A 21,357-nucleotide genomic window follows, 5' to 3' on the forward strand; every position below is an offset into this window, starting at 1 on the left:
GCGCGCAGGGCTAGGTTGGACGGGGCGGGGCGGGGCGGGGCGGGCCGGCGGTCCGGACTCCTCCCTCCTGGGTCCTAGGCGCCTCTGTTCTCAACCCGCCTGCGAGGGCGCCGGGGCCACTGGGCTCCGAGACCAAGGGAGCGGTCAGCGCGCAGCCTGAGCCGCGCGTCCTGTCCTGAGTCCACGCCAGCATGCCGCAATGGCCCCCACAGAGGAGTCGGATGACAACCTCATGCGCATCTACATCGAAATCTCCGCTGCCTTCCCCGACTTGCTCTTCATCTTCGAGTCTGTGAGTGGCTGGCGGGCCCTAGCCGGCGAGGGGGCAGCATGGGCTGTGCCGCGCGCCATCGCAGGGGCTCCGCACAGCGTCCAGACCACACCCACAAGTTGCGCGGGTTAGGGGGATCATCGGGTTATCATGGGGTTAGGGGGTCACCGGGTTAGGGGGGCCCAGGGTGAGGAAAGCCTCCTCCACCCCAGTCGTTTGGCCCTTTCTAGACCAACGACAATGGGGGAAACAGTCTCCAGGACTTCGGTGGAAAAACCAGATTCGCAAATAGGTCAGATGTTGGGAGCAGGCCAAGGTCCTTCGCTGCGCGCTGGTTCCGCATCTGCGCTCCGACCCGCTTCCTATGGGCAGCGCAGACGAAGCCCTTATGCGAGAGCGACATCCTTGTAGAGGTGCCCAGTTTTGTCCAGGGTTAGGATTTGGCTTACAAAAATCAGCAAAAGAAACTGGAGCGTCACCAACCGACGTTTGGAGATTGGGTTGGTGTCATAGGAGCAGCTGAATCTGGATGATTCTCTTCTGGCCTTTGGAAGTATCTGGAGAGAGAACGTATTTGTGACACCTTTGACCTGGAAATAATAAAACAGGCCACCATTTGCTCTGACACAGTCATTCTGTCCTGTGTGTGGAGTCGGGTGAGTGGTGAGGGGAGAGGGCTGGCAAGATAGGTCCCTGCCTTGGTTGACCTTGAGCAGTAGGAAGGCCTCCCTACCTGTGTTAGTCCCTCCTGAGGCTGGAGCCCCACAGCAGTGCAGGTGGCTGTGGGAAAGCGCTTCCTACCCTGGGCTCCTGGTAAAGTGCTCACTGTGTCACCAGGCTTCAGACTGCCTCCAGCTTAAACTCCCCAGGGGCCACAGGCCCTTACCTGGGAGGGGCTGCTCTGTGTATTCTGTGGGTGCCCAGCCATGCAGCCACGGAAACTCTGTTCCTGGCACCCCCGCAGCAGAAGAGTTGGTTGGAAAAGAGTTTGTCCAAACCTGACTGTTTAAAAACAGGACCCCATCTTCTTTTTGTCTCTTTGGAGGTGGGAGGGTGTGACCAGCACAGGGAGCAGGTTCTGTCATCCATGGAGGGTTTGTGGAAAGGGCTAAGGGGACCGAGGTCAGCTGTTGGCCCTGTATCACTGCATTTGTGAGCTCACACCCGCATGTATCCAGAGTGACTTCACATCCTGGGGCCAGCCAGGGTCAAGGAAGTGACATCTAGAAGAAACCCTGGACACCGCTAGGCCAAGCCCCACCATTTATAGATAGGGACACCGAGGCCCAGAGTGGGGAGGGGCTTATACCCACTGGAACATCCTTTCCCCAAGTGGCTCCTCTGGATGTGTCTATTCAGCGCTTGGCCTGTGTTTCCCCGAGGCTGAACTTCTGAAGATGAGCGCACAGCGCCCAGGACCCGGGATGAGTGGTGGTGGTTCCTTCAGAGGCCACTGTGTTTACAAAGGCAGATTCATGACCAAAAGAGATGGTGGCTGATGGTGAGGTGTGATGGGCAGAGGGATTTTTAAGCAACAAAAGGTCCTCCTAGTGTCTCTTCAGGTGTCCTAATGAGGGGCTTCCTCTGCCTTTGCAGCTGTTTGGGGAGCACTGTGACAAGAATCATGAGAAGGTGTTAGCTGGGCTTCATGCAGAAGACTCTGGCACACCTCCTTCTCTTGCCTTCACAAGAGCTGGCTCAGGTGGCAGCAGGAGATGGCGGGTGTGGGGGACCTGGCTTCACAGAAGGCACAGCCCAGTGCCCACTGCCTCCTCTTGGTGTCCCAGCCAGGGAAGGAGTGCCCCTTGGGGTAGAAACAGCCCAGCCAGGCAGGGCCATCAGTGGGGGAGGTGACAGGAGGATTCCCCTTTACCAAGTGAAAGGAGAGAGCAGGGGGTAGGAAATCTCAGAGCCCTGGGTTAGTGGAAACTTTCTCCTCCAGGGCGGTTTTGTGACCTGCGATAGTAGTGGCTTCTAGAGGAAATAATTCTCCCTTGCCCAGACCTCTTCCTGCTCAGCTGTCTTAGAAGTTGTTTTACTCCTCCCCCTCAGCTCTTGCTCCCCCAATGCCAACACCTCCCCCTGCTTCCTGAGAGATGCTCTATGACTCATTTAACACCTTGGAATCTCTTTCCTCCTCTCTAGATTGGGGGTGGCTCCCAGGGAGCAGGGAGAACAGGAAGAAGGCAGACACCAGTCCTTTAAGTTTCCTCTGCACACTTTGTACATACGAAGCTGCATGTGCTTGGGTGTGTGAAAGAGCAGAGAATGAAAGGGCCCAAGGAGGTGCTGGCCGCCCTGGGAGAGTTTTTAAATTATGGACAATTACAAGGCAACAACAAAAAGATAAAGAAGCCAGTTAGAAAATGGGCAAAGGACTTGAATAGACATTTCTCCAAAGAAGATATATGGATCCCAATGAGCAAATGAAAAGATGCTCAACATTATTAGTCATTAGGAAAATGAAATCACAACCACAGTGAGGTATCATTTCACATGAAATTAGGATGACTGTTGCCAAAAAACTGGAAAATAGCAAGTGTGAGCCAGGATGTGGAGGAATTAGAGCCCTCACTCATTGCTGGTGGGAATGTGAAATGGTTCATCTGCTGTTGAAATCAGTTTGGTGGCTCCTCAAAACAATCTCATGTGACCCAGCAATTCCATGCCTAGGTTTATAACCAGAAGAATTGAAAGCAGGGACCTGAATAGGCACATGGACATGCGTATTCATAGCAGCTCTATTCACAGTAACCAGCAGGTGGAAACTGCCGAAATGTCCCGTCAATGGATGAATGGACAAACTGTGACATATTCACACAGTGGAATATTATGCAGCCCTAGAAAGGGAGGAAGCACTGAGACATTCCACACAGGTGGAAACACTGAGCTGAGTCAAAGAAGCCAGTCACGAGGGTCACATACTGTGTGATTATATTCATATAAAATACCCAGAATGGGCAAATCCACAGAGACAGAGCACAGACTGGTGGTTTGCCAGGGGCTGGGAGGAGGGGAATGGGGAGCAGCTGCGTAATGGGTGCGGGGTTTCCTTTTGGGGGATGAAAATGTTTGGGGTTAGACAGAGGTGGTGGCTGCACAACGTCGTGAGTGTATTAAATTCCATTGAACTGGGCAATGTAAAACGGTTAATTTGATGTTATGCGAACTTCCCTTCAATTTTTAAGAAAACAAAGATTAAGAAACATTTCAAATATTACAGAAAAGTATATATAATACTTTAATAGACACTCACATAATTATCACTCAGCTTTGTCAAATCTTAATATTTTGCCTTATTGACTTTCAGTATGAGGGAAATAAGCTTTTCAGGTGGCTTCTAAGTCCCTGGATGTGCCGCTGTCTTACTCCCCTCCCTCCATCCTCAGGAGCCCAGGGCTGGACGTGGTGGTCCTGATGCCCAGGCAGGGTCAGCCCTTCCCTGCGCCCTGACTGCCTGTGAGCTCCACGGGGCGCTGTTTGCTGTGTTTTCACACTTCATGGAAATAGTGTCGTCCTGTCATGTCCTTCTGCAGCGAGCTTTCCATGCAACGGTGTTGAGGTTTATACACGTTGATGCTGTTTGTCCATTCTTCTGTCGATGGGCAATTTGCCTATTTCCAATTGTGGCTTTTGCTGTTGCAGACGGCATTGCCAAAGAACATTCTTGTATTTGCCTCTGTGGTTACATGTTGGGAATTTCTTGGGGGACACACAGAGGATTGGACTCGCTGGGTCATAGGGAACACACATCTTCATCTTCCCAGAGTTACCACATTGCTGTCCAAAAGGGTTATTCCAATTTACACAGCCTGGGAGTGGAGTCACTGGGAAGCTTATGAAGCTTAATTAGGCTCAGAATCGCCACTTGCTCAGGCCTCTTCCAAGACTCAGACTCATTTTTTTAATTCTTTTATAAAGAAGGTCCCAAATTTTATAAGCTTCAGGCTAACCCTGGACCTTCCCGACTCCCACCAGCAGCAGATGAAAGTCCCCGTTGTTCCTCATCCTGGCCACACTTGGTAGCATCGGACTTTGTAATTTTCTGCTAATCTAATGGGTGTGAAATGCTTGATTAGTTTTAAATCTGTCATCCAGCGAGTTGATTACTCAGAGTTCCTATTTCCAAGCCTGAGCTCCCAATAGCTTGGGAGGGGCAGATGTGAAACCCTTGGCCTCCAGGACCAACAGAATGGGGCTCCCGTTCTCTCCCAAGGCAGGGACACTGTCCACCAGAGCAGGAAGGGCGATGGCTCAGGGTGGGGCCTGGCAACCTTACCCTGCCCAGCACCCCACCCCAGAGCCCCTGCCCTCTGAAAGCTCAGGGTCCTCCCGGGAGGTGGAAGGCAGCCCAGCCAGGCCTGTGACCCTGGCTCTCTGAGTCCCTGGAGTCCACAGGCCACGCTGCTGTTGCAGGCGGTGGGTCCCAGTGCACCCCACACAGGCCTGGTGGAATGTCCAGGGTCTCCCCTCCCCAACAGCTGCACCCAGGGCTCTGCTTCTGGCCTGTTCCCCTGTCCCTACCCAAGGGGGACATTCCTTTTGGAACCACAGTCTCTGTTTCTTCCTCCTCCTCCTCCCTTCTAAACCAGGGGCGTCCTGACACTGGGCCCCCATTCACAGCACAGGATGTTAACCTAGGACGCTGTTTGTCTCAGCTCTGCCCAGGCCCCAAGAGGAAACTTCTCTCACAAAGTGCCAGGAGGTACCCCCTGCCCCCCGCTTTCAGAATCGGGGAAGGAAATGCCTGGGAGGGGGCAGTGAAGTCACTAACCCAGCTCCCTCCCCCCAGCCTGTATGCAGTGCAGCCCCTGAAAGAATGGCTGGAATGGAGAGAACTTTTCTTTGGACAGAGCCTGCTGGAGTGCCACACCCTTTCCTGGGTGGGCGCCCCTTCCTTGCATGCCCCTCAGGAGCTTGAGGACTCAGAGGATTAGGGTCACCTGGTGGGAGGCAGCACTTGTAGGGTGCACTTTTTGGGGTGGGGTGGGGTGGGGAGCCACCTGGAGCTGGTTTGCGGTTTCCATTCTTACAGTGAAGTGGACACAGTAGTTACTAACATGAGCCTGTTTCTGTGACCCAAAGTAACCGGGGACTTTCTGTCATTTGAGAGTGACCGAACAGGTCCTGGGACCTGCCCTACATTTTCACCTGTCTGGGATTCTCAGACCTCAGAACCAGGATGGGGCACTGGGGTGGCGGGCAGGGTGACAGAGCAGCTTTCTGGTGGGTGGCCCACATTCCGGCTCCACGGAGAAGGCCCCATGAGGACTCCTGGGATGAGAGACGTAGAAGCAGAAACCTGACTTGCAGGGAGGAAACTCAGGCTCTGAGAGGGGCGGCAGCTGCCCAGGTGCCCCGGTCTCCAGGGTGGGACTTCTTGCAGTGACAGCAGGTCACGTCCAGGTTCCTGCATTCACCCAGACACCCAGGATGAACTGTCCACAGCAGGAGGGATCGTGAACAGGGGACCCCGCCCACCTGGGAGCCCTGGGCAAGGCCTGTCCCCTGCTCTCCCCCCAGGGAGTGAGGGGCAGCTCAGAGTCACTGGGGAGCTCACATGGCCCTGGGCCTGCTTGTCAAATACACACCCTGGGGGTTCTGAGTCACTAGGTCCAGAGTGGGTCCAGGAAGCTGCTTTTGATAGTCACTGACCAGCCCCCATGGATCCGGCGAGGTTTGGAGTGGATATCGGTAGGCCAGCCCGCCCCCTCGACATTGTTATGGGGGAGAGGATAGTGGGGACAGTTCTCAGCGAGAGGCTGGGGCAGGGCCGGGGTTCAGGGCAGGCACCCTCTCTGTGCTGCCCCAGCCAGAGACCCTCCTACAGTCCCCAGAGGGTGGGGGTGGCCCTGCTGGCCAGTGCAGACAGTGGCTGAGGCTGGCCTTCCCTGGCTGTGCCCACTGACCCCTGGCCCCGTGTCATCCTCTTGTGCTGTGGGCCCCTCTCTGTGGCTGTTTAGAAGGGGTGAGGACACTACCCGGGTTTCTCCTTCCCCCTCTCTAAAGGGGGGGAATTACAGGCAGAGGTCTCTCAGGCATTTGTTCTGGGAGTTGAGAAGTGACTTTTCCGATTTTTCCAGAGCCAGAGGCCTGGTTTGATCAGCAGTCAGTGAGTCTGAGCTGTTCTCTGGAAACCGCTAAGTGTGATGGTGGGCTCAGCTCTGGGAGGGTCATGTGTGTGTCATCACAACCAAGCTCCACTGAGGAAGATTGCTCTTAACCTTTCCATAAGTCACTCCTTGACCTGACCTGATGCAGGTGGGGTAATCTCTCTGTTTGGGGCTCCCTCCTGGCCTCTCAAATCTTAGTCCCTGGAAATAGTGTTTGGGACAAAAGGCCACCAAGGGCAGGCCCTATGAGATGGCCCAGCAGGTGTCCTCCTTGGGTGCTGATGGATGAGGACAGTGGGTGAGGATCCCCTGGTCCCTGGAGCACTGCTGCCATGGGGAAGTGTGGCCGACTCCTCACAGGTTGCAGACTGTCCCGGGAGCAGGAGCAGCTCCCTGGGTTCTCTGCGTCCTGGGCCCTGACTTGCCCTCTGCATTCTGGTGGAAGGTTTGGTTCCTGGTTGGCTCCTCCTGGGCCCCAGGGGGATGGACTGGCCCTGATTCTCTGCTCCAGGCTCTCTAGCACTCCCAGCACATTAATAGCTGCTGTTCTGCCCACACTGGGGCACAACTACCCCTGTGGTGAATCATTTTGTGGCACCAAGGCCCTCGGGCCTGAGAAAATATGCAGGAACGAGAAGAAAAGCCTTGTCACCCGCCATCACACCTTGATGGGCACAGGCAGTGGGAAGAGGAAGGCCCAGGGCCACCCAGCCCCTCTCAGCTGACCTGCAATTGCACCCCAGCCCCCCTTCTGTTAGAAGGCAGTTGGGCTAGAGGGGAGGGGGCAGGAAGAGGAGGAGGAGGGGGAGGACCCTGAAATTCCTGGATCCACCTTTGAAGGAGGCCCTTAGAGGGCCCAGGGCACAGGCTTTGGGGGCAGACACTCCAGGAAAAGAGCAAAGGAGGAAGGACAGGAGATGAAAGCCATATCTCGACCCTGGTAATGGGCGTGGGGGTGGGGTGACAAAGGTCATGTTGATGGACCCGGGGATGAGGACCGCAGGCCTGTGCCTGCCGAAGAGGGAGTGATGTCCTTCAGGGTTCGGGTCTTTTGCTTGTTTTTGGTCTTAAACACACACCTTGGTGTTCTTTCCTCTGAAGGGACAGAGCCTGTTAGCCAGTGGAGGGTGGGGGAGGGGAGGCTGCCTCCCATGGCCGCCTCCTTTGGGTTCTCTGCTTCTCTAGACCCAGGGCGCCTGGGAGCAGGACGAAGGCTACTGGGCAGTCTCCTCTCCCGCCGTGTTACTGTTCTCATGGCCATTTCCAGGGCCGGCCCTACACACGGGAGATTTCATGGTGAACTGCCCGTGTGTGGCCTTGGGTGACTGCCACATACAGGAACGTCCTGACCTGGCTCCACAACCAGCCTGTCAGAGCTGGCCCTCAGCAGCTGTGGGAGTGTGAGCGGGCCACTGCGCCTCAGTTTCTGCATCAATGAAGTGAGGATAAATAAAATATAAATTAAAAAGATAAATAAAAGAAGAGAAACCCTTCCCGGGCAGGGTGCACGAGGCAGGGGGAGAGTGAGATTAGGGGGTGGGTGGGGCTGTGGAGGGCACACATGACTTGTCCCTGGGGTCCCCAAGTACTGCACAGACACCACACTCTGTAGGGCTTTCCAGTGGCTCCTTTGCTCGGAGCTGCCCCTGGCCCAGCTGATGGGGTGGCCAAAGGGAAGAGGGGACCGTGGCAGTCCTGTCCTGCCTTCTGCCTTGGGGGTGGGGACTTCTGAGCCTCTCACAGCACTGCCCTGCCAGCCTGGTGCCAGGCCTGGTTGGGGGAAAGCTCTGAATTCTGAGAGCCAAGCAAATTGCTGCATCTGCCTGAAGGTGAAGAAACCAGTTCCCAGTGGGCCTGGGATCAAACCTTTAATCTAATTTGTCATCGGTGTCAGTGCATCACCATCTGGGAGGGCGCTAGTTCAGGGAGGAGACATTCTCTGGCACAAAATGGTGCCCCACCTCCCCAGCCTCCATCCCGCCCTGCGGCTGGTTGGTGATAAGTCAGGGACGGTTGGACTGAGGGCCCTGGCGGGAAGGAACCACCCAGCTTTTACATCTTAGGACTCTTTCCAGAACCAGCCCCACAGTCCTCGCTGGTCTCCATTTGTGATGCTCCTTTGGTGCAGGTGGCATGGTGGAGCTAAGTTCTCTGTCCTGCAGTTCTGGCATACCCAACAGCTACACCCGGAAGCCCACCTTGCAGGCACCCCTTTCCTGTCCTGTAGGCCCTTCCTTGTGGTCTGTCTCCCACCTGGACCCTGAGTCTGCCCATGTCCTGGCCCAGACTATGGCTTCTGAGGCATTTGTTCTCAGCATACACTGGTGGGAAAGGGGCTAGGGTTTTGTCTCCCGTGTGGCTGTTTATGAATCACAACAGAGTCCTTGACCCCAAGGACAGAAAGAGGGTGGGGCTGACAGTCACCACCAATTCCCCAGGGAGCCCCCGGGACCCATCAGCACTGGAGCTCTCACAGCAGCCGTGTCTGTGTCCAGGGCGCTGCTCACAGACGTCCAGCTGGAAGAGACTCTGTTCTCAGCCTCGTCTCTTTTCCGTGCTCCACCCATCCTCTCTCAGGGGTGTTCTGCACCCACCTCAGCTCCTCCCAGATGGTCCCCTGTGCAGGTCGCCCTGCATTTGTCCCCTGGGCACCTGCTGGGCAGGGCTGTGAGGGGTACAGGGCAGGCCCACTGCCCATCTCCTGGGAGCAAAACCCCAGGGTTTAATGATTTCCTCTGTGTAAGGACATTGCCTCACCTAGAATATGTTTTTGGGACAGGGGCCGACGCCATGGCCGAGTGGTTAAGTTCGCACGCTCTGCTTCAGCGGCCCACGGTGTTGCCGGTTTGAATCCTGGGCGCAAATATGGCACCACTTGTCAAGCCATGCAGAGGCTTCATCCCACATGCCACAACTAGAAGGACCCACAACTAAAAATACACAGCTATGTACCATGGGGCTTTGGGAGAAAAAGGACAAATGTAATCTTAAAAAAAAAAACAGAATATGTTTCTGGGACAGATGGGGCCTGGTGGCATGTTTCCTATGAGAACGTCCCTGGGCACCAGAGGCTCCTCAGCTCTTCCCAGTTGGAGGCTCCAGAGAGCTGAGCCACATTCACTCAGTGTCCCCACATGGTGGGTCAGAATGGCCAGTGGGCTGTGCTGTGATGGGGGAGACATTTCGTAAAAGTCCCCTCGAGAGAGAATGTCTCACCTTGAAAGACATTATGCCAAATGAGAGAAGCTCGTCACAAAAGTCCACCTCTTATTATTGTTCAACTCATGAAAGTTCAGAACAGGGGAATCCATAGAGACAGGAAGTGGATCATTGGTCGCTTAGGGATGGGAGGGGTGGAGGGAGCTGTAGCGAAAGGGCACAGGGTTTCTTTGAGGCAATGAAAATGTGCTAAACCTGGGTCTGGAGATGATGGGTGCACATGTCTGTGAATATCCTAAATCCTGAGTTGTCACTTTAAATGGGTGAGCTGTGTAGTGTGTGAGTTCTCTCTCATTAAAGCTGTCTAAAGAGAGAGAAAACGTCTCCCCACCATCTTACTATGAAACTCAGTGTACAGAGAAACCACATAAAGAAAAAGTCAGCATGATTTTTAAAGGACCTTTGCAAGGTGGTGCACCCAGAGGCGGGACAGGGTCCTGAGGTCCCAGGGGGCAGGGCTGGGATGGAGCATAGGGTGGGCTTTGCTCCTGTGGACGGAATTCTTACCATAGACCCCAGGGATCTGCATAAGGGTGTGAGTGCGTGTGAGTGTGTGTGTGTGTGAGAGAGAGAGCATTCCTAGGGAGCTGGAACATACTCTTCCTCACACTGGTGGAAGCGCACACCCAAAGCAGGTGGAGAGTCGGGGTAACCTCCAAGCTTCCCTGTGCACTGGGGGCCGGAGCTCAGCCCAGACCTGTGGCCCTGTCTCGCTGGCGCTCACTCAGGACTCTGTGACGAGCACTCAGTGTGGGGACTGCGCTCTGACTTCCCCTCACTCTTCCTGCCTTTGATTCCTGACTGAGCCACACGGGGAGGAATCGAGCTGAACGAGGTGCAGGGCACTGAGCCTGAGACCAGGGTCTGAGAGCCACCTTCTCAGATTGTGCCACTTCCGGGTACCCCTGTGCCTTAATTTACTATGTATTTTACAGTTAATTTTTCCAGAATAACTGTATCACTAGCTTAAGAATAAAAGCCATGTCCTTCTCTAGGTCACCTCTGCCTGCCCGTCCTCGGCGCTCTGGCTCTGGGGGAGCTCCAGACCCATGGCTGCCCCCTGAGCCCTTCTCCTTGCCTTAGTCAGAAAAACTGAAGAGAGTGACGAAGAGAACCACATCCCCAATGTGGCATTCAGTGTGTCTCAGTGCCCCGTCCATTCGCCACATACAAGCACCTCGGGCTCGCTGGGTCCCACGTGGGATTCCATCACGGAGGGCTCTCCCCTCCACGTGCAGCGCCAGCTGCTCCTCTGGGATTTGGTCCATCAGCTTCTTGTTTGGGCACACCCATCTCCCAGGAGGCCCTGAAGGCCAGGGAACCAACTCGGACCCTGACACACGGCTGGACAGGTCTTCCCTGACCCAAGAGTCAGCCATGAAGAAGGGGCAGAGCAGGGCTCCCTGAGAGCACGTGAACGGGGACCTGACTTAGATTGGTCCTCTTTGGATGGTCACTGCTTGACCAGGCACAGGACGCCTAGGAGAAGTGTGTCCCAGGCCCCTGCCTCTGCCCACGGGATGGGCATGCCCGATCCTCCCTCTTCTCCATGCCACACTCTCGTGCCTCCTAAATCCAAGTCCGTCTCAGCCATCGGCTCATGTCCCTGTGTCAGTGCCCATGATGGGAAAGGCCAAGTGACCTGTTTGATCTTAAAGGCAACTGTGGATGAGATCGACACACACGCCTTATCTATGGCAGTCTGAGGGTTTGTGTTTAACTGATTTTGCTCCAATTACTGTGTGTTGTAAAGTGTGTCCCACTCACTCTGTCACGTGCCTTCCTCCAGGCCATCTCAGGTTCATCAGTAGAGGAAGTCTTCTGGGCAGAGATGCCCAGATCTGATTCATTAAGCCCAACTTGGTTTTGATCACTCCAGATGCTTCATTGTGCTGATTTTTCTACCAAATGTGGTTGTCTCCCGATGCTTCTCAGCGAAGAGGCTCGGAGAACCCCTGTGAGGACAGTGGTGTCTCTTACCCAGCAGGTGGGCAGCGGGACAGAGAGATGAGGTCACTTGAGTTCACACCACAGGGGCCGTAGGACTGGAAGCAGCCCGTCCTCAGCCCCCAGATGCTCAGGAGAATGTGCCAAGGGTCACAGCACCTTGGTGCCTCTGACTGCAAAGCCATCTCCCCAGTGTCCCAGCACAGTCCTTATTCGAGTGGGGACGGTGGATGAGGCTGAGCTGATCTCATTGGGATGAAGAAGGACAAGGAGAAGGGAAGAGAAGCACAGAGAGTCCCAGCTTGGGGTGAGCTTGTCCACAGGGGGAGCGGGACTGTGGCATTGAGGGGTATTGTGACCCCCACGTCTGTCCTTATGCTCCTCTGACTGGGGCTCACTGACCCTGTGACCATCAACTGGGTTGTCTTCTGGGTACCGATGGGTGAGTGCTTCTCTCATGCCATCCTCGGCCACCCAAGGAGCCCTCTCTGATCTGGGTCCTCTCTCCAGCCTCAATGCCAGTACTCATAGCACTTGCTGGACTTGGGGATCTAAGGGGTCAATTATTTTTTTAAAAAATGGTAGTGACATATTATGGCTAATTTATTTTTCCAAGTAAAGACCAAAATAATCTTCTAGTCCCTACCGTTTCATAAAAGAAAGGATATTTTTATATCAAAAACACTAGGAAAGAGGGGCCGGCCCAGCGGCGCAGCGGTTAAGTGCACGTGATCCGCTTCGGCGGCCCGGGGTTTGCCGGTTCAGATCCCGGGTGCGGACATGGCACTGCTTGGCAAGCCATGCTGTGGCAGGTGTCCCACGTATAAAGTAGAGGAAGATGGGCACGGATGTGAGCTCAGGGCCAGTCTTCCTCAGCGAAAAAGAGGAGAATTGGCAGCAGTTAGCTCAAGGCTAATCTTCCTCCAAAAAAAAAAAAAAAATACTAGGAAAGATATAATCTCAGAATTAGCCCTTCTAATGATCATACTGGATGGCATAAGTCCTTTCTTGGGATGATGAATTACTTAACTTCTATGTGCCTCAGTTTCCCCATATGACCAATTACTCATAGGGTTGTGTGGGGATTAACTGAGATAATATTTGTAAACTGCTTAGGACAGTGCCTGCCACATAAATGTGATATAAATGATCTTTAAATAAAAAATTAAAATTGTATTTAAATGGTGAATAAGGGCAAACAAGCAGAGGATTGGGCAAGACTGAGACTGGAGATCAGGCTAGAGCCTTGGGGCTGAAAGAGTCATTCTTGGTGAGGAAATGCCCCCCGCTGTTCTCTGCCTCCTTCCTCTTCTTCTGCCCCTCGTGCCCCAGCGTGCCCTCTGGTCTGGCCCTTCCTGGGCGTGGGCTCTCCTGGCCCGATGCTCACCCTGCCCCCCTTCCCTCTGCAGGTCTTTGGGGGCCTAGTGTGGATCCTGGTCGCCTCGTCCCTGGTGCCCCTCCCCCTGCTGCAGGGCTGGGTGATGTTCGCGTCTGTGTTCTGCTTCATAGGCACCACTGTCCTGTTCTTCTCCTACCTAATTGGCAGCCACTACAAGGAGATTTCTTGGGTCATCCTGGTGAGTGCCAGCCCTGCATGTTTGAGGGGGGTGGATAGGACCCTCTCCCCTAGGAGGCTGGCTTTTCCAGTGCTGGGTGAGGCTGCCCTGTAGACGTCTCCCACCATGTTCCAAGGCTGAGCTGGCTGGGCCTTCAGCTCTGAGCTGTGCACAGCAGCCCGGGGCTCCCTGCAGCCAGGAGGTCAGGAGAAGGGGACAGCAGAAGTTGACTGTCACCGTCTGCTCTGCTTCCTCCTGTGTGACTGCCTTTTTCTTGATGTAACCAGCTGCCCAACCCCCCTCCCATCCCGCCTGCACCTGCCAGGGGCCTGTTGGCACCTCCCATCATCCAGGAGTGCTAGTTTCCATCTCCTGGGAGCAGGGTCCTGGGGGCTGGCCTTGGCTGCCCGGTGTGAGGCCATGCTTACTGCCCAGCTCCATGTCACAGCTTCTAAAGCTGGGTCACCAGAGAGGGACTTGGTGGGGGAGAGAGATGGCCTGTGGTCTCTGTTCTGCATAAATTCTTCCTTAAGGCCCATTGAAGAGGGTGATACTTACACATGGACCCCTACCCCTTACGTCCCCTGAAAGGGGAGGGGAGCCATTTGGCCAGGCCTTTCACTCTCAAAAGGTCTCTCACTTAGACTTGTGAAATCACCTCCCAATTACAGCTGCACAAACTCCAGTCTAGTGCTTTTTTGCTTGTAAATACACCTGGAGCCCACTGCCCCTCCCCCCCAAAAAAGAACAATGGAAATGGCCTGGGCCTCTCTCCCCTGCACTGGTCACCGAGGCCACATCCGAACCAGGACTGTGACCATGGATGACACTTCGCAAGTCCAGAACCAACTTCTGCCTATTCAGTCCCAAGCTGCCCCCCTCACTTGATCCCCCCTCAAGGGAGAGCAGGGTCCCTTCTCCGCTGAAGTCCTTCCTCTGCCCCCAAACCAGCGAGATGAAACTCAGCTGGACCAACGACCTCTGTGAGGAGGGGGTGGGAGATATGCTGATGGTGGATGGGGTGGCAGGGAGTCAAGGGAAGTAGCAGAAGGTGACCAAGGGACCTGAGCCATGCTAGGCAGGCATGGGTAGGGTGGACAGGCCTTGCTGGGACCGCAGCTGCCCCATGTTACCATGTCTGGACTGCTCACTCTCTGACGGCCCTTTCTGACCCTGCAGGAGGCAGCCTACCACTGTATCGCTGCCGTATTTTACCTCAGCGCTGCCGTCCTGGAAGGTTTGGCCACCATTTCCATGCACAATAGCTTCACCCAGGAGCATTACCTTGAAAATGCCTTTGCTACGGTGAGTCCCCCGTCAACCCGCCCGTGCTCACAGCTCCCACCGCCCGCTGACGGGGTCTGAGCGGAAGGCTGCCCGAGCCCTCCCCTCTGTTTTTAGTTCACTGACTTTTGAATGAAATAGACCTTCCCCTCATCATGAAGACACAAAGTCACGGAGAAGGGAGGGACGTGCCCAAGACTCCCTTCGCCACCTGGTCAGGGCTGCGCTGCCCAGGCCTGGGCTGGCCCAGGGTCCGGGCCTGGGTGGGCTTTGTGGAGGGCAGGTGTGTGAGGACATGACCGCTGATGCCCGGCACGTCCGAGCTCTCCGTGAACCATCGTATTGAGCCCTCACAGCAGCCCTGGGGTGTGGGCGCTGTGTCATCCCCATTTCACAGATGGAGAGCCAGGGCACCACGAGCAGGATAACGTGCTCCAAGGTCCCCGGGAATGGGTGGGGCTGGTGTCAGGCCCGGTGCCCTGTCAGCACCCTCAGCACCAGCTTGGAGCAGTGAGTCTGGCCCCTGGGTGTCCTGGCCCCCTGAGCGGTCTTCCATGGAAGCACAGTCAGGGGCGGGAGACTGAGGCCTGGGGTGAAAATCGAGTGGCCGGGGTCTCCCCAGGCCCTGGCTCTGGGCTGGGCTGTGGGGAGGCCCTTCTGGGCCCAGCGAGTCCAGACCCCCAGCTGTGGGTGTTTGCTGTGCGATCAGGCCTTGGCTCCTCGTGACGGCGTCTCCTGCCCCACAGCTCTGAGCACCTGTGGGAGGAGGAGGGGCCGGAGGTCACGTCTCCACCAGCTCCCCGTGCACGTCCCCTGTGCTCCCTGAGCCTCGGCCTGCTCCTCTGTGAAATGGGACGGCGATTCCTGTCCCTTCCCCTCGAGGACTGTGGATACTAAACAGCTTCCTGCCGAGGCCTCACAGGAGCCCTGGGGGGAACAGGGCTTGAGCCTCGTTCACCCCGTCAGCAGAACAAACGTTGGGGCTGACTGTGTGTGACTGGGGGCAGGGTGTGTGCAGGTCTCTGAGCTCTAAAAGGAACGTTCTCCACTGCGGGGCCAGACCCACTGGTGGGGGAGGTCATGTGAGGTCATGACCTGGATTTTGTTTTTATGGAATGGGTCAGAATGACAGGAGTAGGAGAATGTATTGTTTCATAATATCTTTTCTAGAGCTGTGCATGGTGGGCTTTCACCCGTGTGCTGACTCACCATATCAGATGTATTTCTAGACAAGGGTATTGTTTAAAAAATTTTTTTGAAGTTTCAAAAATAGTACTTCTCTGATATCTAGAGATCAGCCTATGAATTATGGCAATCCTGAGGTCACACATAATGACAGATCACAAGATGTCAGCTCCAGGTGCCAAAGCTGTGCCGTCCCCACATTTTGGAGAGGACACAGCAGAGGCTGAGAGAAATCCCACAGGGTGGACACTGTTGGGCTCTGGGGAAGATTCCTCAAAACCTTGTCTGCTGGTACCTGTGGGCCCGTCCCCTCACCTGGGGAGGCCACATACTCCTCTTAAGCTCCCAGCCTACTCCCCAGGTCCATCAACATGGCCACCTCATGATCCCCACACCACTCAAATGTCCCACAGTGTGGGAATGTCTCCCATATTGGCTCATCTCCCAAGATGGCTGGTTTCTAAACAGTAGCACAGCCAGGCAGCCCCTAGGATGCTCTTCCTTCCCTTGGGAGGCTAGTCATCCACTTCCTCCTCCATCCTTCAAATGACTCTGTTTCATCTCCCCTCATCTAGAGAGCCTTATACCTCCCCCATCCCAACCCGAGAAGCCTTCTCTCCAAACAGACATCAGCTAGGCATTTGCCAACAACTTCTGTAAAATTTTTTCAGACAACAGTAATGACGTGTAGATGGAACGTGGCTAGTGGGTCAGCACTTGACAGAACAACCCAGATGGGGTGGATTAATGCCCCTGCCCGCTGGACAGATCTCTAGCTGAGAACCACTGGGCTCTACCGTATTCCAACTTCTCTTTTACTTTTTATCAAAATGCAACACACATCCAGAGAAGTGAGCAGGATGCAAGTGCACAGCTTGATGAATTTCCATAAAGTGAACCCTCTGTGTAACAAGCATTCAGATTAAGAAACAGAGCATCATAAACAGCTCCCAGAAACCCCCTTCCTGTCCTGCCGCCATCACTGTGCACCCACACCAAGGATGACCACGGGCCTGACTCCTAGCTGCCTAGCTCGATTTTTCCTGATTTTGAACTTCATGTGAGTGGAATTGCACAGTGTGTGTCTTTTCTCTCTGGCTTCTTTCTCTCCGCCTTAGGTTTGTGAGGCTCGTCTCACTGTTGGGTGGAGATGCAGACTGTTTCTTCTCGTTGCTGTAGAGTATTCCATTCATGACTATCCCAGCGTCTCTTTATCAGTCCACAATTGATTGTGTCCCCCTTTCTGTTAGCTGAGTTGGAGAAATGTGAGCACGCCCAGGCAGAGTCAGGAGTGCCAGAACCAGGAATCACGATGTTCTCAGCAGGCAGGGGCGCTGGGCTGAAACCATCAAGGGGAAACACGAGCCCAGTTCAATGTGAAGTCCTGCCTTTCTGTTCAGAATATCAGCTGTGTCCATGCACAGGGGAAGGAGTCCTGGTCACTCAGGGTTCAACCCCAGACCCTGCCCAGCCATCACACGGCCTCCCATGGTCTCAGGGAGGCCTGTCCAGGCTGTGGGAGGCGTCTTAAGACCTTCTCCTCACACCCCTGGCCTTTGGGAGCATCTGGCCTGCCTCTCGCCCTCTGTGACTCCTAACTGGGACCTGCCTCAGGAGCTGAGCTTCTCCCCCGTTTGCTGAAAGCAGAGTGTCTGCACCGAAGGGATCCCTGGGGTTGGTGGGAGCCCACTGAGGGGAGCTGGAAATTTCTGCAGAAATCTGGAGGCTTCTGGATCCTAACAGTGGGGGGCAACAATGGCAGCCATTTAGGGAAAGGGGTTTCTGAAAACCTCAGGATGTCCCTTCATGTCCCTGCTGTCCATGTCCCCAAGGTGCCATTTCTTGCCCTCACTTGGAAAATAAGCTCTGTGTCCTGTTCCTGTGGGGACTTCTGAGGCTCCTCTGCCAAGGGTTCTCGCTGGGTCTGGAATTGCCCGGACAGTAACCTGTCCCCGCCCGACGGGCTGAGGTGTTTTTGGGGGGCTGCTCACCCATGGTGACTGCTCCTTTCAGGCGGGCTGCCTCAGAGTTCCCGGATGAGCTCTCTCAGATGTGTGATCAAATACTCGGCTGACTCATCACCTCTGGCCAACGAGGGTGAAGGGTTCACCCTGTGTGGGGTGGGAGAGGGCAGGCCGGGTGACGGCTGGTGTCTGTGGGCATTTTCACGGGTCACGGACACGTAGCCACCCTAAGTGTTGTGCCTGGTTGGAAACTCCCGACCCCATGCCCCAGGTCACAGATCCAGGTGCAGATATTGGACTCGGGGGCAGCGGGCCTTTAGGAGTAGATGGTGCCCAGTGAGCACAGCAGATCAGGGGCTTGACAGGCCACAGGTGACCGTTTACTACCTTTCCAGGGCCTTTGTTCCCATTGTCAAAACAGCTGACTGCGTCTTCCCAGCAGCTTTCTCAGGAGCCCCTCCTGTGCAGAATCTCACAATCCTGCCTCCCTGTCCCTCAGTCCTGTGAGCCTGGCTCCTCGCCCGTATCTGTGAGATTAGGATCCTAGAATAACATTCTGATGGGTGTGAGGATGTCCAGGCAGCATCGAGACCTTAACCAGAGCCAGCAAACCCTGTGCTCATGTTCTCCAACTGAGGCCGCTGGGCCCACAGCTGGTGGACCCGGCTCTTCCTGCTGTGGAGGAAGGAAGTTTCCCATAGAGAGCAGTTGGTACTCGCCTGTGAGTATCGTTTGAGGGGCCTCTGAGACCCCCATTTCCACTTGGTGGCACCAGCTTGATGATGTGAGATGGCAAGTATTTGACCTTGCATGGCACATCCAGTGGGTGGTTAGGTCACCTGGAGCTCTGTGCTGCAAGCATTCAGGGCCACATCTGGGCTCAGCCAGAAAGGATGTCTGCCTGAGTGATGGGAAGCAGTGGTCCACACACTTCATGTCTGTCATCCTGGGGGCTGTGGGAGCAGCCAGCCCAGTGCGGATGGCCCATGCCTTGCCCTCTCCCCATGTGCACCCATTAATGGCCATTTATCTTGGTTCCAGGTGTTTTCATCCACAGCCACTCTGCTGTATGTGAACCACGCATGGTTTTCTTTAATCAGATGGAAGTTTTTTCGAAGGATAAGAAGAACTTTACCTTAAAAAAGAGACAGTGATAACTGATCAGTCCGCATTTCAGCATAACATTTTAGCATGTAGAAATGCTCTCTATGATGGAGAAAGAAACCAAAAGAACAACTCTGTGTGTCTTGTGAGTGTTATGCTGACTCTCCCCTGTCCCTCCTGTCAGGGTTGGGACTTGCTGTGTTTAACCTCCAACTCCTGAGCCGTCTTTCAGGGTCATCTCCTATTTGTGAAAGGGGGCAGTGGAGTAGAGTGTGGGGACTGTGATGTGAGAGACCACGAAACAAAGATCCCCTGCTGAGCCCTGGACCGGATCTTGCGAACTCTCTGCTGGAATCTTCCACAGGCTCTTTTTGAGCCCCCATCTGGTGGCGTGTTTCTAAGTCTTCATGGAGATTCTACCTGTCATAGGGATAAAACTCGCCTAACAAGTCTTTTTGCAGATGTCCACGGTGGAAGATGATAAACCTTTGAAATACTTTATAAAGTGCCTTTATGTTCAATACTTTCGTGGGGTGTTTTCTTGGTTTTGTTTTAATTCCCGAGTATCAGGACACCATCATTCCAGCTTTCTTTCTGAGGAATCCTTGGCTTAGACTGAATCTCTAGAGGCGGCATCCAGTGGCAGTTCAGATGACAGCTGTGTGTGCTCGGCCACTGCACTCAGAGAGCCCGGCGCTCGGTCTCCTACCCTCCCCAGCTACCAGGGGCCTCAGATGGCTTCACCTCTCTGGAAACTCACCAAGTACCAGCCTGGGGGTCCCCTTCTTTTTCACACAGGACAAAGGGGTCTGTGCTCAATTAGAAAGTCCTCAAGCCACAAGAAACCAGGTGCAGAAGTGTCCTCTCACTCTGTGAAGCTGATCAGAGATGTTCTGGGCAGTGGGCTGTGTGTTCTGTTCCAGTTAGTGATGTGGATAATAAGCTGTGTTTAGAATTTCCTTGGGCCACTCCATAGGGGAGGAAGGGGACCAGACTGCAGAGTGACAGGAATTGAGGAGACAAGTGCTGAGTGCCAGGTTTTGGGGATGAGATGCCCGGGTGGAAAGCAGAGGAGATAATAGGAAGGGGACACTCAGTGAGGAATCCTGAGAGTCAGCTCCTGGCATGAAGTGCTCCTTCATCCCTTCACTCAAAGAATCCATGATGTTCCAGAGCTGGGGCTCCAGACCGGGAGCCTCAGAAACTGGTCAGCCCCCAGCCGTGGAGGCGGACGGGCAGGGCTGGCTGACCTCTGGCTTGGGGCCACGAGAGTAAAGCTTCCAGCCTCAGGAGGAGGTTTGACTAGTTGACATTTTCCTTCCCTCCCACCTTGGGGACCCCATTACTAAATTGGGTCTCAGTGGCATCTGCAGGAAGTCCTTTGTTATCTCAGGATAATTACTCCAGAAAAGGGCCACTTTTAGTGACTCCATTTAAAACAAAACTTAGCTAAAGTACTTCATCCTAAATTAGGAGTAAAATGCTTGATTGGGGATTTATCCAGGAGAATTAAAGTACAAATTAAGAAATGACGGGAAGTTTGTCACGTGTTTAACAAAATTTGCAATCAAGTGTTGGTTGAGAGAAGTCTCATTTTTTCAACAAAACTGCCTAATCGCATTCCTGTGAGCCAGCACCGTGATGCCGACAGAGGCACATTGTTGACCTTCGTCCAAAACAAAGAAACCAAAGGCAAAAGTTTAGTTGAATTTCCCAAGAGTTTCTCGATGTTTTGAAGTTTTAATCATTCTCTTGAAAGAAACTTTGACATGGTCTTTCTCTATTTTCTCTTTTTTGGTTGCAAATTGGGCTCAGGGTAAAACCCTTAGTCCAAGGCTTTGCAGATGATGCTCTGTCGTGAGAGACTCTCTCGTTCCTCCCATCCCAAGTCAGTGTGAAATTCGCAGTTTCAGTCAGTGTTTGATTTGCATCCTATTCTCCTTGGATATTATGGGATGGTCAGCTTCAAACAATGCTCTTTCCTGGTCTTGCTTTTCCTTCCCCCAGACCACCCTTCTCCCCCAACCTGCCCTGGTCCAGATCCCTTGCTCCTGCATCTCATTGCTCAGCTCTGTCTGCATCCAGCTCCTTGGGGAGTGTTTGCAAGTTCAAGTGCTGGCTGATGGGCAGGCCTCCTGCTGGGGCACTGCCCCTGGGAAGCCCACGTGCCTGGAGAGGAAGGGGCTGGGGAAGGGGCATTTAAGGAGCCTGCTGAGCAATAGCTGAAAGGTGTCAGACTGCAGAGAAGGGGCATCGACTGAGCACCTACTGTGTGCTGGGTCCATTGGTCCCTGGAGATGCGGGATGGTGTCTGGCCCCAAAGCTTCTTGCGGCCGGCATGCCTCACCTCTCTGCCTCTGGGTCTTGGGCAGGAGGGAGCCTCCTGGGCACAGCTTGGTGGCACCCCAAGGGCAAGTGGGATATTCCTGAGATGTTGCCTGCTTGGTGGCCCTGACGTGGACCAAAGGTCGGGAAGAATGCTGAGCTTCATCAACATTCTAGAACCTAACTCAAGAAAGTATCTCTGATCAGAACCCCGGCAGCAGCCCGAATGGGGAGTTTAAGGCTCCTATGCTGACCTTAAAGAGGCAGCAGGGGGTTCTCATGCCAGCCAGGGGCGGAGTGAGCAGGCCTCCAGGGCCCACACAAGGGCCTGCTGTTCCGGGAATCACTTGGGACCAGTTCGGGGTCACAATGGGGCCTTTCAGGGAACA

General features: G+C 54.5%; 2 protein-coding genes across 2 annotated transcripts in view; both read left to right on the plus strand.

Annotated features, from left to right (window-relative positions):
• Nucleotides 1–19,164, plus strand: part of LOC103541232 (myelin and lymphocyte protein-like) — a 110,250-nt gene extending 91,086 nt beyond the window's left edge. Inside the window, exon 5 of the transcript XR_011526350.1 lies at nucleotides 18,828–19,164. The gene's annotated coding sequence lies outside the window, so the exon portion shown is untranslated. The remainder of the gene's footprint in view (nucleotides 1–18,827) is intronic.
• LOC103543514 (myelin and lymphocyte protein-like) lies at nucleotides 22–19,164 on the plus strand. The gene is made up of 4 exons (XM_070573602.1): nucleotides 22–292; nucleotides 12,960–13,127; nucleotides 14,286–14,411; nucleotides 18,581–19,164. Exons 1-4 carry the CDS (start codon nucleotides 200–202, stop codon nucleotides 18,677–18,679), a joined length of 486 nt encoding a protein of 161 aa, XP_070429703.1. The 5' UTR covers nucleotides 22–199; the 3' UTR covers nucleotides 18,680–19,164.
• Nucleotides 19,165–21,357: the final 2,193 nt, after the last annotated feature.

The sequence above is a fragment of the Equus przewalskii genome, chromosome 14 (genome assembly GCF_037783145.1).
Source record: "Equus przewalskii isolate Varuska chromosome 14, EquPr2, whole genome shotgun sequence".
Lineage (NCBI taxonomy): Eukaryota > Metazoa > Chordata > Mammalia > Perissodactyla > Equidae > Equus > Equus przewalskii.

What these genes read in the sequence shown, in the direction of transcription:
- LOC103543514 (XM_070573602.1), top strand. Translation starts at nt 200, where the DNA reads ATGGCCCCCACAGAGGAGTCGGATGACAACCTCATGCGCATCTACATC. An exon ending in TGCTCTTCATCTTCGAGTCT is followed by an intron (nt 293 to 12,959) that starts GTGAGTGGCTGG and finishes TTCCCTCTGCAG; the next exon opens with GTCTTTGGGGGCCTAGTGTG. An exon ending in TTGAAAATGCCTTTGCTACG is followed by an intron (nt 14,412 to 18,580) that starts GTGAGTCCCCCG and finishes TCTTGGTTCCAG; the next exon opens with GTGTTTTCATCCACAGCCAC.